Raw genomic sequence first — 15,257 nt, 5'->3', positions numbered from 1 at the left:
TCATTGTTTACAAACCTGTCCAGTCTCCTTCGAATACAATGTCTTTGCTATGGTCAATAATGTGGTAAGAGCTCACAGAGACACTCACTTCATCCTGCTATAATACGTAATCTAAATTCTGGTATTGTGGCATAGCCAGGGATGGGTACTTGCTCCAGGTGCTCAAGTCTCTATGTCCTTATCTATTTCCAGTACTGGCACTTCTGACTCATGCCCTTTAGGCCTGTGCATGCTTTCTTGGCCTAGTAGGGACATGTTACTGTGGGCTGAAAGTTTCTACAAATTTAGAGCACCACTTGAAGTACTACAAAAATAATTGAATTCTTTATGCCAGCATGATAATTTAAACTCCAGAAGGAAAGCAGTACTTGATGCTGTGCTACAGAAAGCGTGCAACCAAATTCTTTAAATTGTTACCCCTTGGAACAGTTACTCACTTAAACTGTCTCAGTGTGAGCCTTTTACTTTACTATGACCTCAGCAATGGCTTTGTTCCTGTTATATCTAACTAATGTCTTGCATTTCTCTCTTTTCATTTCCTTTTGATGCAACCTGGAAGAAATGTCAAAAAAAGAAGGTTTGATCCAAGTCAGCAAGGCCCTATCTGAAGAAGGGCCATTCAAAAAGCTGCTTCTTGCACTACTGGATTTTGGATATAACATCTTTGGTGTAGCTGCACAGGAACTAAATCAGCAAGGAAGAACATGAGAAACAGTCACTATAAATACAGTGCTGGGATGTTAGGATTTGAGGTGGTAGAAGACTGTCCTTTTTGGAGATAAGTTCAAAATACTTCCTCTATTCACTTTCTCTTGTTAACAGTAACTGACAAATGTTACAAGCAAACTCCTTCAGAATCAGGTGGGGTTTTTTTTCTTTCCTCAAAACAAAGGAGGAGACACAGTCCAAGTGCAATAAGAGAACTGATCCAAAACAATGAAATAGCAGGTATTTTTTCCCCCCCAGCCTGCCAGCACTCTTAACTTCACTTGAGTTCGCATGACTTCCTTTTTCTTATCAAACTCCAGTGGCATGAGGAGCTAATTTTGAAAGGGTAACCTGCATGGCTCACATACAAACAACCAAACTAGCAAGCTGACTCCAAGCAGAATCTGCAGCCCAATAAATGCAAACCCCAGGGAAGCCGATGCCAGGCTCTGATAGCTTTGCCAGCCACACAGTACCATCTGTTGCTGGACTTCAGAGTTCCCTGCTCTGTGAGCTTGCTGTCCACTTTGTTTTGGTCTCCTGGGCCAGGAGTCTGCTGGGTATGGAAGTATCAAGTGATGGATGCAATTCTTCCAAGAAGGAAAAAGTGTAAATATGGAAATAAGATTTTGACGTATCATTTTCACAGATTATATATAAATATATGTATGGGAGAAAAGGATTTCCCTATAAAAAGGTTCTATTCTTTATGTAAATCTATTTTTGATGTTGGGGTTTGTTTTGAGTTTTTTTGCTCCCCTTTTTCTGTGTAGCATGTTGTACAGCGGATGTTCTGGGCTTGCTCAAAGGCGGCAGATAATAGCATGCAGATACAGGGAGTTCTGACACCAAATAGATGTGAGCTAAAGTTTGTATGCTTGAAACCAAAAACAAATTAAAATGTATAAATGCATATCTATGTATTGACTGTAAGTCTGGATTACTTTTTTTGGCTGTTATGCAGTTTGCCACAATACAATGTAAGATAAGTGACACTCTCAAACTGATCACAAAAGTGCCAAGCTATCTCTCTTTATTTTTCTTTCTAAACTATAGCCACTTTTTTTTTTCCTGTCTACATCCTGTGAAATAAAAACTTAAATACGCCTTAAAATATTCACAATATGTTAAAACCTTGGAATGAGTTACTTTTCTCTTGCCTTCTGCCCACCTATCCAAAGGAGCTTGCAAATGTGACTGACATTTCTAACTCACTCCCTGTATCTTCTGGATGCATATCACTTTTCCAAGTGTAATGCAAAATTAATACTGTGACTCTTGGCTACTGAGAGCTGGTTACCATCACAAAGTGTTCAAAACCCCATGTCATTTTAGGGGCTTGTGTGCTGTGATTGCTTTTTAGATACACTTTGTGTACATACACAGGGTTTTGCAGTGCTGGGCAGCAGAACTATTGCCCCAACCACTAGGCTTGCCTGGGTGTATTTGGCTTGAGAAGTGTATGAAAAGTTTTGACCTCCCTTAAAGTATAGAACTGTACAGTCTGGCCTATCCTTTTCATCTCAATTTAAAACTTGGATAATCCAGTTTGTCTTAGTGAAGTGACCTGAAAAATTCATTGCTGCATCTGATAATCAGAACTTAAAACTTTTGCCATTTTGGATTTAATTTAAAAGGTGGATATTAGTGACAATGGAAGTGAATTGCTTACTCCAGCTTTTTCAGTGGAAATCCATTATCTGAGTTAGCTTTAAGAGCCAAAACAGTAAGAAAATGCTGCAGATTTCCTGTGACTTACAAAGTTCCATTTAGATTAAATTTCTTACTATGATAATGGTCAATCCGACAGTCTCGCAAGAGAACTACATTATATTCTTTCAGTTGACAGTTATTGTTTGATGTTTTTAAACAGCTTTAACATAATCACATTAACACTTACTATGGTATGAGTTAACGGTGCTGCATACAGGTAGTCAACACTGGTACATATTGTAACTCTTACCCTGAAAAATTCCTGCCTGGCTTCAAGCAGAACGAAGTTAGTGACGACGCTTTCACGGCAAACCAAAAATACTTACAACTGTATTATTGTCCTCTAAAAGTACTTTGCCTGGGAGCATAATCCCTGTATTTGTTAGGGTTCTGCTTCCAAAGCAAGTGTTACCCACAACTAAAACACTAGAAGTTACCAAAAAAATAAGTAAAATCAACTGGATATACATAAACTACCTGTGTAATAAACCTTTGAGAGGCATTTCACAAACAGCATTGTTAGTGTGTGATGTGATGTTTTAAAATCAGACCACAGTGGTCCCCAACTACTATGTACATATGTCCAATGCTGGAGTAACTTTTTTATTTACACCAGCAGTTTCATAGGCATTATGATTTCTTGACTGAATTTTTGCTCCACTCATCAGCCACTGTGTGTATGTGGAAGAACACAATTTGCTTTCTGCCCTGTGTGTACAGAACACAAGTGACAGCACGGCTTAGTGCAGGCGCAGGCTGAAGTGCTTTCTGTGGTGGTAGACAATTAAAAACCTGTCAGTTTTCTATATCTCTGCTGTGCTTTGGGAAGTACATCTGTATTTACTGTTAATTTTTGCATCACAAAACATCAGCAGCGGAAGACCTGGTCAGCACTGCCTCCACTTCATCCACTATGCGTTTGCTCCATTATTTATCTATTCACCTGGACAAGAAACTATGGTAATGCTATAGCTCATTCCAGTTCACTGCATGGTCTCACTGATTTGATCTGAAGTCTGCTAGGCAAATTAACAACTGTATAGGTGCATGTTAAAAGAAACAGATTACTTAAGGCTGGAGTTCAACCAATTTTTCTTTACTATGCAAAGATGGGTATTGCACAAACAATTTTAAGACAAATGTCTGAGGAAATGCCATAGAATACTTGAAGTTGCTTTTTAAACCTAAATCAGTCATGTTTTATATTCATTATTGCTTCCACTGTTACACTTCCTTTAAAAATGATTTGTAATTATTTTTTTAAGTGCACAACTTGATGTTATATATCAATTTTTGTTTGAATACTCATTCATATCTTGTTGGCTGCTAATGAATGGAAATTCAGTAGTCCTTGTTCTGCATCTTAGCAAGATGAGTATTAAAAATGTCATGAACATGGAATGGAGTAGTTTGATTTCAAATCATTTTTTTCCTTATTTATTCTCTCCATTTTATTTATGTGTTCAAGATATCATGAGCTTTATAGTAGTGAAAACTGACTGGAGTTTTGTTTTATTGAAGATCTCTAAAACTGCATCCCATCTCAGAGGGAGGCTCTGTCTGGGAGAGGAGGTTGCACAGAGGATTTCTGACGTGTGTGGCAACAGCACCTCAGCACCCAGAGCTGAGCAGATGGACAGAAGGAGGATTGTTGGGCCTCCTTCAGTCCAGTCTACTGGCTTCAGAGTGGAATGAGACCTGTATGCATGCCTTTGTTGAGTGAAGAAACCTGAATGTCATGTAGTTGTGTAATTACTTTAAAATATTCTGAGAGCCCTGTAATAACCAAACAAGATGGTCACCATTTTCAATGGATTACTGAATGAAATGCTCTTTCCCTTTCTGGTTTTTGCCCAGCTAGCAAAGCCAGCCTGGGAAAAATAACTGCATGCATGGCACACTTACCAGGTCATTGATGACAATTTTTTTTCTTTCTCTGGCTCCAGACAGAGAAACAAAAACTATTTCTGGCTTAATACCTCCCAAAGTTAAAAACGAAAGCATATTTCTCATTTAGAACTATGGAATGAGGGAGCACTGTCATTAACGGATCCCCTATCATCCACTCCTGTTTCCTGCACTTGAATACAGAAGGATTTATCTGTAAACTCATTATTGAGCATGCAAGATTTTGGCTGTAATTACAGCAGGCTGTCATTCCTGAAATAGGAGTTAAGCCTTTTGCAGTATGTGAATACAATATATAGCCAGAGGCTTTTGATTTGACCAGAAAAAATCTGAATTTTCTTTTTTTTTTTAAACTTTCAAAATGACAGCACAAAATACTGAGGAGTGATTATGCTGAGGCTCTTACTATTAAGAACAAAAAGCAACACAACAGCAAGTCATGTTGTACAAACCCAAAAAACTCTTCTTTGTTCTAAATGCACTTACTACAGATTCCTACCCACAAGAGCTGAAAAATTAAAGTGAATCATCCATCAGAAATACAACAGAGACTGTTCAAGTGCACTCAAAAAGCTTGAAGAAAAAAAAATTAAAAGTAACTAGGAATTTGAGTAGTACTGATGCTCAAACCAATAGTATTGAAAGCAAAAGGTCATAAAAACATTTTCTTAAAGCTGCACATAGTGTAATCCAGTTCAGATTGTTCAGAACTCGGTGAGCACAGCAGCACATCTTCACATTGTTGTAGGTTTGTCGAATAAGTTGTTTAGTGGAAGTATGTAATGCAAGAGGACATGGGGCCTCTAGGTAGGTACAAGGACTCCATGTCAGTCCAGCATAGACATCCACTTAACATGTATGATTCCTGAGCAACTACAAACTGAAGGTAGCATAATTCAGAATGCTCTAATTTGTAGAAACACAAAATCCAGTGGCAGTCTATTTAAAATGTCGTCTTAAAGTTTTCTTTTGTCATAAGTCACAGGACACCACTTACCTTTACCACTGAGACTGTCACATCTGGGCTGTGCTCTGGTGTGGCACTTCCCGAGCCAGTACAGTAACTTCCCAACCTAAGATGATAAAGCACAAAGAAACTAACAATATTTTTTTTACCTGCTTTTGCAAACAACCAAGGTGTGAGCATTGTGACACACTCATGACATTACAGACTGGTAATGTGCTGTGGTTTCATAACCTCAGCCTTTGCTCTTGTGCAGAAATGAAGTGTCCCACACACATAAACATGCACCTGGACAGTGTCCAGACACACACAAACAGCAATTGTGACTGGTCTCTTGTCTCCAGCTAAGATCATGACCAGTTCATTCCCAAGAATGAAAGGCATCTATGTACCTCAAATCTAGTGCTATTTGCATAAGCTTTAAAAGAAAGTTTTTATCAAACTGCAAGAAGCACTGAGCTAAGAACCAGCACCTCCAAGTTTCTCCATTTGACTCCTTTGAAAGTATTTTGTGCATGTTCATGGTTGTAGAGATTGTGGTGTCTCCTTCTCTAGAGAATGCCAACAGCCCTCTGGATGCATCCCTGCGTGACCTGCCCTAGGCAATCCTGCTTTGGCAGGGGTGTTGGAGTTGATCTCTGGCCATCCCTTGCAATCGCTACCATTCTGAGATTTTATGATACAGAAACAAGAATCAATATCCTTAAACATGTTGCCCTCACACATTATATTCAAGATACAAATTTGACAGTTTGCCTTGGAACAGAGTGGACACTGACTTTATTAATTCAGGACAATTTTCCACATACTGGGTCTTCAGACTTTGAAGGCTGAGGTTTAATATATCTACTCTTTAGAGGGGACTCTTCAATACACATATTGCTTGGGATGCTGTGTATTCACAGAACAGTGAAACACTCCTAATCATCACATGAAAGCTTTACCATTCCCATGAAGGAGGATTTAGTTTTCCAGAAAACTGAACAAGATCTACCCCTAGTGTCCAATCCAGGCGTCAGGGCACCTAAGATGCCTTGCGGAGCTGCAGCACAGCCAAATAACTTGCAGTACATCTAACCACAGAAGTATTCTCTTCCCCGAGAGAAGTAAGTCCTTCTTCCCTTCCTAGCTAGCTATTGAGCTACAGACTAGCTCAAGTGGAAGTCCTGTCACCCAGGGGGGGTTACAGAAGAGAACAGCAGTAACATGTCACCATGGACAATGTCCCAAATGTAACAGGAGCTGTGACAAGTGGCACTGTTTGTGGTCAAATTGAAGGAAGGGCCCATGTCATGCTGGCACAGTGCCCACCATGCTGCCACTGGTTGGTGTGCTGAGCTGCATGGCAGCAGCATTATGGACACTTAAAGCTCTCTAACTCTATAGCACTTAAGGTTGGCAAAGCCTGAATATCAGCCTTAGTGCAGTCACACAAAGTATGCTTCCACTCATCTTTTCAGCTATGTAAACAGCTGCTTATCTTCCTAACAAGGATCCCTTCCCAAAACACTATTTAGAACAGCCTGCTTTGCTCCAAAACACACCAATACAGTTAAAGAATGACTCTACAGAACTTGCTGTAGCAGTGTTCATGGTTACATTAAGCAGTCCCAGTTGGTGGTTCCAAAGGGAAGGCTCAAGTTACTTTTAAAATACAAGGACCACAGTCTAAGCCTCCATACTCCATTCATATATTTATGTAGGCATCTGGCATATTCTGACTATCCATTTCCTCCCCAGACCTATTCCCTTGTCAGTATGCTCCACTGAGTAATTGTGGCACGGCAGTGAAACCAGATGAACACAAAGTGCACAAGCAAACCTATTTACTTTGGAGTCTGTCATTTCTGTGCTATTTCCTTTCAGGCACACCTGAACTCCACATTGCCTTTGCAAGACCTGCTCCCTTATTAAATTACTTTTACAGCCATTGTTAACAATAACATAGCTGACAGTGGATGCTTGACTAGGATTTCTGTGTAACGAGAAAGCAGTCACAAGAAACTGGAACTATTATAGTGCTGTCCAGCATACACTGAAAAGCTTCAAAAAACTAAAGATTTTAAGTTTTCTTTTGTTTAATGATGAGACTCTGAACTCAAGACTGAAACCAGCCTTATTCTCAAGAACAATTCCTTTACATAGCAGGATCCTGGCTGCATACTGTTTTATCACTATAGACAGGTAGGTAAAAGATTCAGGTCCCATTATACTTTGCTTCCTCTGATTTGTTTGGGTATTTTTCAGTTCAAAATAAGATCTTTAGACAGGAACAGTCTTACTGAAAGGCAGCTTTTAGCACCTAGCCCAGAGAGCTCCAATTTTAGGCAGAGTTGGCTGGCTGATACATTCATTACAACCTCACACACAGGCATTCAAAAGTAAGTTATAATTGTCCGAGAAGTATGCTGCTCCTTGGGCATATCTAATTAAGAACAGAACAGAAGAGAAATGATCTTTTAAAATCAGCCTATAGAAGCCCCAGAAAGTCTGATGCAAAGATAAGCTTTAAAAAAATTCCACTCTGTTACCAACTTTGTAGCATCTCCTTTGAGCATATGTTTGTGGGGGATAAAAATGGGGTGGGTGGGGCGGGTTTCAAAGGCTAAGTGGTCTGAGCAATGAAAAATAAATACATTTCTAAACATTACAATACATGCATTTATAGATTGTCTGATATGAGTATACATACTGTGATACTAATAACATTTGTATTACTTCACTGGGAAAAATTATTTAAGAAAGCAGAACTACCTGCCAGAAGTCATGCATGACCATATCCGGACACTTCTAGTCAAATTTTGCATGGAAACAACCATTTTCCTCTGACAACAGCAGCAGCATTAGTGTATAAGGCATCACATCTCCAGTTGAGAGAGGTGCAAGGACTTTACAAATGCCAAGGAACTCTAGGCCAGAACTAGTAGCAGAGCACGTAGTAAAGCAGATTGTTTGCTAAACTATTTGAGAATCAGCAGGTAACCAAAGCAAGCTGAGGATCCCACAAGTCCATCCCTGCCACAGGAGAAAGGATATCCTTGTCACTCTCCAGAACCTGCTGACACACATTTCTTGCTCCTATATAATTTGCTACCACCCCTCCAATTTCTTCTTGCAGACTAGTTTCCCAAACAGGTTCCAATCTGAACATGCAGGCCTCCAGCATCAGGTCCTGATTGCCAAGGGCACGCCTGTGCTGTGGAGTGAGCATGACAGCAGCACAGCCAGCGTGCTTCACTGGCATGGCACATGAGCTGTCCTGAGGCAAGCACACTCCAAACACACTTTTCTCTTGAGAGCCAGAGGAAAGATGTACCCTTACAGCAAGAAAATGTGGGAGAGACCACTTTACAGTTCTACTGCCTTCAAGAAAGAACACACTGAATGTGGTGTTCTTCCCCAGAAGATTTGGCTGTACCACAGACACTGATCCCTTAAGAGGCTTGCTTTCTTAGGTGTTGATAGCAGTGTGAGGAAAGCATGTTTCACCCAACTGCTCTTCTAACCCTGACATTGCCAGTGTGACTCTCACTTCTGCTTGGAGTGCAGGTGAGAAGGGTTTCTTTATTGCCTGTGAGTACTTGAGGCGGTAGAGTGGGGGAAATCAGGAAGAAACAGTTACTTTATTCTTGAGCACAGAAATATCAGTGCGGCACCCAAATGGCAGTGAACACCTTAACTCAAAAATTAATAGTTGTCTGGTTATAAATATCCCAGATGCCATTAAGATTAATCAAAATCTTTCTAAAAATACACTGAATGGCTAAAGTGAGACAACCTGCCCACAGGAAATGAACAGTTAGCATTTAAGGTACTCTATTAATCACTTTGGGGTTTTTAATTCTTTTCTTGGAATGTTTAAGTCTGGTTAGAAATATGGGAGGTTCGTAGTCACATTCTTTACAGAGGTCATTTGCATTTAGTGTCACATATCATCAAATTAAAATTTCAAAAAGATATATTAATTTTTCCAACCAACATTGCTTAATTTGCATTTGTAAAATACCGGCTCCAAATGTCGTTTTAAAGCTTGTGCTAAATACATTTGCCACAAGAACTGCTACTTTTTTCAGGAATTAATTTAAATCAGTATCAATGATGAAGCCACTTCAAGCTTCTGACTAATGGCACCTGAATTTACTCTTGGGCAAACACTCCCTGGTGACAAAACTGCCTGCATACAATGCCCAGTAGACAAGGAGAGAAGAAAACTGTATTAAAGACAGACAGGTCTCTTCTAATAAGGAACTACAGTTCCTCATATCCTCACGTGGATGCAGAAACCTGCGGACATAAACGAATGCACACCTGAGCCACTTACACTAAGGCCAAAATATACCAATAATGCAACAGACCTAAAATAAAGAAGGTTCCTACACACTGCTGGAACAAGATGAGAAGATCCAGCAATAAGAATTAAACCTCTAAGTGCTAAGATCTAGAGATCTGCCACACAGCAGGGAAAAACAACAACAACATGACCCATTTGATGGCAAGTGGGGAAACAAACCAAAACACACCGCTTGGTTTGCATGACACACAAATAATCATCTAATATCAGATTTATTAAGAAGAGATTTAAAACTAAAAATCCTGTAAAAAAATTAGATGGTCTTTGGCCTGATTTTCTTACACAAAATACTAACTGCAGCACCAGCTCCCAGTGAAGGCCTGTGCATACATTTTTTGAGTATATAAAAAGTTACCAGTTGGTAGCAACTGGCAAAATCCAGTAGTATTCCAGACAGATACCAGAAACACCTGCCCATAACTCAAGCTGTGTTCTAAACTGAAGTGTCACAAACCCCCATGCATTCAAATTAATCAAGACATTAGACTTTTACATTCTAGGCAGGTTTAAAAGTAGGACTTAACAGGAATGAACACCTCGCCTTTTAAAGTTATAGGCAAGGAGAACAGCTAGATACAGCATGCAACTAGAAAGAAATACCAGAAGCATGTCACAGTATCACAGTGCATTAGAGGTTGGAAGGGACCTCCAGAGATCATCGGGTCCAACCGCCCCTGCCAAAGCAGGATCACCTAGGGTAGTCCACACAGGAATGCATCCAGACAGGTTTTGAATGTCTCCAGCGGTGGAAAACAGCAGAAGCAGAGCACCACAATGTTTGCCTAAACCATCAGGGGCTTGAACCTGCTTCTCAGGCACAAGCCAGAGACATCCCAGGGTGTCTCAAGTCATGGCCCAGAAATTCACTTGTCTCCTGCCTGTCCCATGTCTTGTCTGCTAGCTCCATGGAGGTGTTTCAGGTTATCACCAAAAGCATATAGCATTAATGCTTCCGTGTTTAAGTAACTACATCCCTGCACCAATTAGAACTGATTGTCACATCACATCTGCTGACTTTTCTGATTGCCATTTCAACAGGGAATAGATCCAGAGGATTGCTTAGAGCAGCGTGAGGTCATCAAACACTTTGTGACTGCACATTCAATCCACCAGAAAATTAAATACGTAAATTAGAAGATTTGCCATCAAAAGCATAACAAACTATGTTTCAATACCAGTCCTTTGATACGGACTACTTACCAAGAACTACATGAGCCATTCCGGGTGGGGGTTATAGGTGCGATCAAATCTTTTGGTGAAGAACTTGTTCAACTTTGATGGGTTTTAAGCAGGAAGAGGGACAATCTAATGTTAATGGGATACAGACTGCTCACTGTCCTATCCAATTTGCTATCTAAAATGAATGTTTTTAAAAGAGATATTCTTGTTTTCAAACAAGTTCTGCATTCAGAGGCTTTCATTGTTCTTCACTAGGCAGTAGTATAACTCCAAGTCCACTCAGAGTCCTGACTCAAAGCCCTCCTAAATATCATTTTAAAAATTAATAAAAAATATCCACAAACAGACTTTGGATCAAGCATAAGTATTTCATTTCCAAGAAGCTCTTAGGTATATTTGTCAGGGAGCCAATTTTAAGCACAGTTTAATCGCCCACTTAAAAGAGAATTTGAAAAGGTAGATTCCCCACTTTCCCTCTGTGGATTTTCAAGGGAAATCAAGTTTCTGCTCTGTGTTGTGAATTTCAAAAGTAACAGACCTTTGGGTTTTCCCCCTCTGAGAATCACAAGGTTTGCCTTTGCTGTCACTTTGCCAGGTTTCACACAAAGCTGGGACAATTTGGAATCCAATTTGGCAAAACACAGCTAAGAATATGTCTTTAAAGCAGATTTGGATGAAATCATCTGTGGGTCTCTTTCACCATGCAGATCACTTTACAGAGCTTAATACTTGGTCCAGGTGTGTGTGCTCATGGAAGTAAGAGGCAATTTGTACCTACCATCATCACACATCACTGCCTGCTATAGCCCAATCATTTTAACATTTGCTTTTTTTCTTTCTTTCTTTTGTTTACTGTATTTTTTTCTTCTTCCTGGTAGAAATGTAACTTTTGTAGTGTTAGATGATCTGAAATCTCTCTCTTACCTATAAGTTGAAGAATCCTTCTGCAAATGAGTCTGGATGTGACCTTCTGAACTAACTTCATTCATAAGATATGGAGACCCACTGAAGATGTGAACATTGGCTGTCAGGGGAATACATCATGTAGTGCCACGACAGAAAGATTATTGATAGCCTAAAAAGGGCAGAGAAAGCTTTACTGAGAGAGAGTACATCGAACTGAGCGAGATGGCAAATCCTTCTATGTTTTTTCTGCACTAGGAGCTTGAGGTGATGAATCCAATTATCAAAAACGTCTTTCCCAGAAATAGAATGAGTGCTCTAGTTCAGAGGGAACAGAGTGCAGTAGGCTCAGGAAGTATTTGTGGAGCAGAGTATTTTGTACGTAGCAGTATTTCCCTTGCACAGTGACTCAAATTTCTCTGACAACCCCTGGTTCAGCACCCTTGGATTTACCATAAGGATTCTGAGTGAAATGAAAACAATGTCATTCTTGATTCAAAACTTGATACAGAGCTTTCCAAAAGGGAACTCAATTCAATAAAGTCACTTCTTACCAATGAATCCAGAAAGGTTCCAGGTTGGCAGAAATCTTTCAACTCAAAAGAAACATTTGGCCTTTTCCTTTCCAGTTGCAGCCTTTTACTTTACCCTTAACAACACAGAGCAGATTCCTTAGAGCACTGCACCACAGACACAGCAATATCAGCAAAACACACTCCTATGGCATCTTAGGCTTCTCTGCTCTGGCTTCCTGCACTCCAGGCAAACCATAAACACAAACAGCCTCAGAGTCTTTTCTGTCCAGGAGCAGCCTTAAGCTTATACCACAACACCTATGCCCTACAGGCACACTTTCCTTCTCTCTCTCTCTCTCACCCAGTTCAGTACACAAACACAGAGGCTATGAGAAGCAGGCTGGTTTACTCATTTGCCAAGGGGCCTCCAGATAGCACGCAGGCCCAGAATCTGTCCCTATAGAGCAGACCAAAAAAACCCAACAAACAAACAAAACCAACAAAACCCCCACACAAAAGAAACCAAACCACAAAACAAACAAAAAACCCCAAACAAATCCCAATAACAAAACAATCTACTGCCTGAAAACTTCAAGGTTCATTTTAACCCTAGAGTCAGGGAGAAGGAAGTCTACTGGAATATCCTGCATTTGATAGTGCAGAGAAGAAACAGTGGAGAACCTACAAGACTTCCTCCTGTCAAGTTGCAAGGGTTCCTTGCAAGGTGTTGCACACTTCAGCTCCTCCTGAAGTCTGTTTCAGGAGCTCACAGGTGCTCACTGTTTCCCCAGTCTCACACTTTTTAGGAAAGAAATGGAACACTTGCAAATTTACCAAAGACCTAAAGCATCTACATTGGTTCTAGCAAGATGCTCTCTCACCCACAAAAAGTACCTTTCACTTTTGTTAAAAAGTAGCATTCACCTGGATTGTTCATTGAGAAGAGGAAAGAAAGCAGCAGGAGGAAAGAACAGCAGCATTTATTGTCACAGATATGGGTGACAAAAGGAACATGCTCCTCCATTTACATGGATGGACAGAAAGATATGAATGACAAGGATACAGAAGATTAAGAGCAAACCCAGTGTTTCAAGCCAACTTTCCAGCTGGTATAAACTAGTATGTCTCCACTGACTTCCACAAAAGACAAACTGGTGCTACTGAAGCACAGTTGCTTCATGGAGAAAGGATTATGGTAAAAAGTGCAGACAGAAGGGAGTTGCCAGTGAAGTCTTGAAAAAATGGGCTACTGCCCAGCTGCAGACTGATGCAGCTGCACTGGCTTCAGACACCAGAGTGCTACACAATTTGACCTACAGCCTACATAGAGTTATGAAAAAAAGAATGGTCTCACCCTCCCTATTGCTTCAGATAGCTAGTGTTTAAAAAGTTATGCCCAACACTGGTTAGTAGCCTGTTCTGGAGCCCCAGCTCTTCAAGTGGTATGTTTTATGCATGCATGGGGTGGCTACAGCAGGCATAGTGAACACAGAGAGTTGAGCTCAGACTTTCCTCTCTGAAGCATGTACCAGGAGATGGTCCCTTCACCCCTGGCTTCATTTCACATCCCTAATGTGTAGAAAGGTTTATAGCTGTTCCAAGGAGGTGCCAGTGTCACCCGAGAACCTCACAGACAGAAAATGCAGTAACAGGCAACATTACTTTTTTTCCCCTGAAGGAAAATGCAACCGGAGCCGTCGCTATCGGAGGGTGTGCGGCTCTCCAAGGTGGCTCTCCTTTACCTGAAGTCGTGTGAATTGAGTTGTAGTGACCAGCTCAGCTCCATCGCTGCAGTTAATGCCTTTACTGGCTTTCTTCTGGGACTCTGTCTCTGGGTCTCCAATGGAGCTCCGAGAAGAGCTGGCCCTGCTGCGGTACGGGCGGTGCACTAGCCAGTAAATAGCTCTAGCAGTGCCACGTAGGTTCCTGCTCTGATGTGGAGTGACCCCCAGCAGCAAGGCACAACATGGGAACTAAGGCAGGTCGGAACAACTTAGGCTTCAAGGTGGAGACTTACTTTCTACCCCTGGTACCCCCGATGCCGCACTTCTAGGAGAGGAGGCAAGGAGAGGGCAGCAGCTCTGCCAAGTGCCAGGGTCTGTAACTCTTCCACTGCCTCCGAGTACAACCTCGCCTCGGTCGGAGGCAACAGCGCTGCCAGGCTGGCGCCCGGGAGGAGTCCGCAACGAGGAGAGGACAGGCGAGCAGAGGAGCAGAGCGCGCCTGCAGCAGGTGCAGCTCCACAGAGGGTGGGAGGAAGCACCGGGTACCCGGGAGCAGCGGCCGGGACTCCGGGGGTGGGGGCTTCTCCCCGAGTCCTGACGTAAAAACTAAGCGGGGCTACCCGCTTTGGCTTCTTAAGGAGCGCGACAGCACCGGGCGCGGAGAACCCTCCTTGCCCGACCCAGCCTGCACGGCGAGCGCCGAGGTAAGTAAAGGGCTACGGGCGGCGGCGGGGCCGGGGCGGAGCAGGGGCGGTGCTGCCGCAGCTCCGGCTGCGCGGGGCGAACGGCGCAGGGCTGGCTCCCAAGGATCTCTCAGTACCGAGGCGGGCACCAGCCCTGCTCCGCGGGACCGACTTCCGCGGCTTTGAGCTCTCGGTCGAGTGACTGCCTATTCGTAACTGATCGCTCCGACAGAGCAAACATCGGTAACGAATGAGCTAATTAACTTTTATTGCCATTATCGTAAGGCACTGCTCATGACTGGGAGCGGGAGGGAGTCAGAAGGTTTAAGTAGTGCACACAAACTCCAGGTCATGGACAGAAAGAAGTAAAAAGTGGAGGGCGAAGGGAGAATTGCACAGAAGCGTTTGTTGCAGCACAGGTAAGAGATTACTGAGAACTGACATTTCCTGAACATCCCCTCAGCTCTCAGCCACTCGGGGAAAAAAAACAAAAAACCCCAACCCCCCCCCAAAAACCCCCCTACCCAAACCCCAACCAACCAACCGAAAAAAACAACTAACAAGCAAAACAACAACAAAAAACAACCACAAACTGAACCCTGCCTAACA

General features: G+C 41.9%; 2 protein-coding genes across 7 annotated transcripts in view; one reads left to right on the top strand and one right to left on the bottom strand.

Annotated features, from left to right (window-relative positions):
- The window catches only part of ADAM23 (ADAM metallopeptidase domain 23), a 75,316-nt gene extending 71,473 nt beyond the window's left edge, over positions 1-3,843 (top strand). For 4 of the 5 annotated variants that reach the window (XM_054173212.1, XM_054173230.1, XM_054173197.1 and 1 more), the window contains one exon: positions 560-3,843. In XM_054173212.1, coding sequence (XP_054029187.1) covers positions 560-708 — 149 coding nt within the window. In that variant the 3' untranslated portion in view covers positions 709-3,843. The remainder of the gene's footprint in view (positions 1-559) is intronic. The other variant, XM_054173206.1, reaches the window with a different exon arrangement.
- Positions 1-15,257, bottom strand: part of KLF7 (KLF transcription factor 7) — a 412,385-nt gene that overhangs the window by 228,170 nt on the left and 168,958 nt on the right. The gene's annotated exons all lie outside the window — the stretch shown is intronic.

The sequence above is a fragment of the Dryobates pubescens genome, chromosome 2 (assembly GCF_014839835.1).
Source record: "Dryobates pubescens isolate bDryPub1 chromosome 2, bDryPub1.pri, whole genome shotgun sequence".
In the NCBI taxonomy this organism is placed as follows: Eukaryota; Metazoa; Chordata; class Aves; order Piciformes; family Picidae; genus Dryobates; species Dryobates pubescens.
The sequence above is the reverse complement of the archived record's forward strand: the minus strand, read 5'-3'. Positions and strand labels throughout refer to the sequence as shown.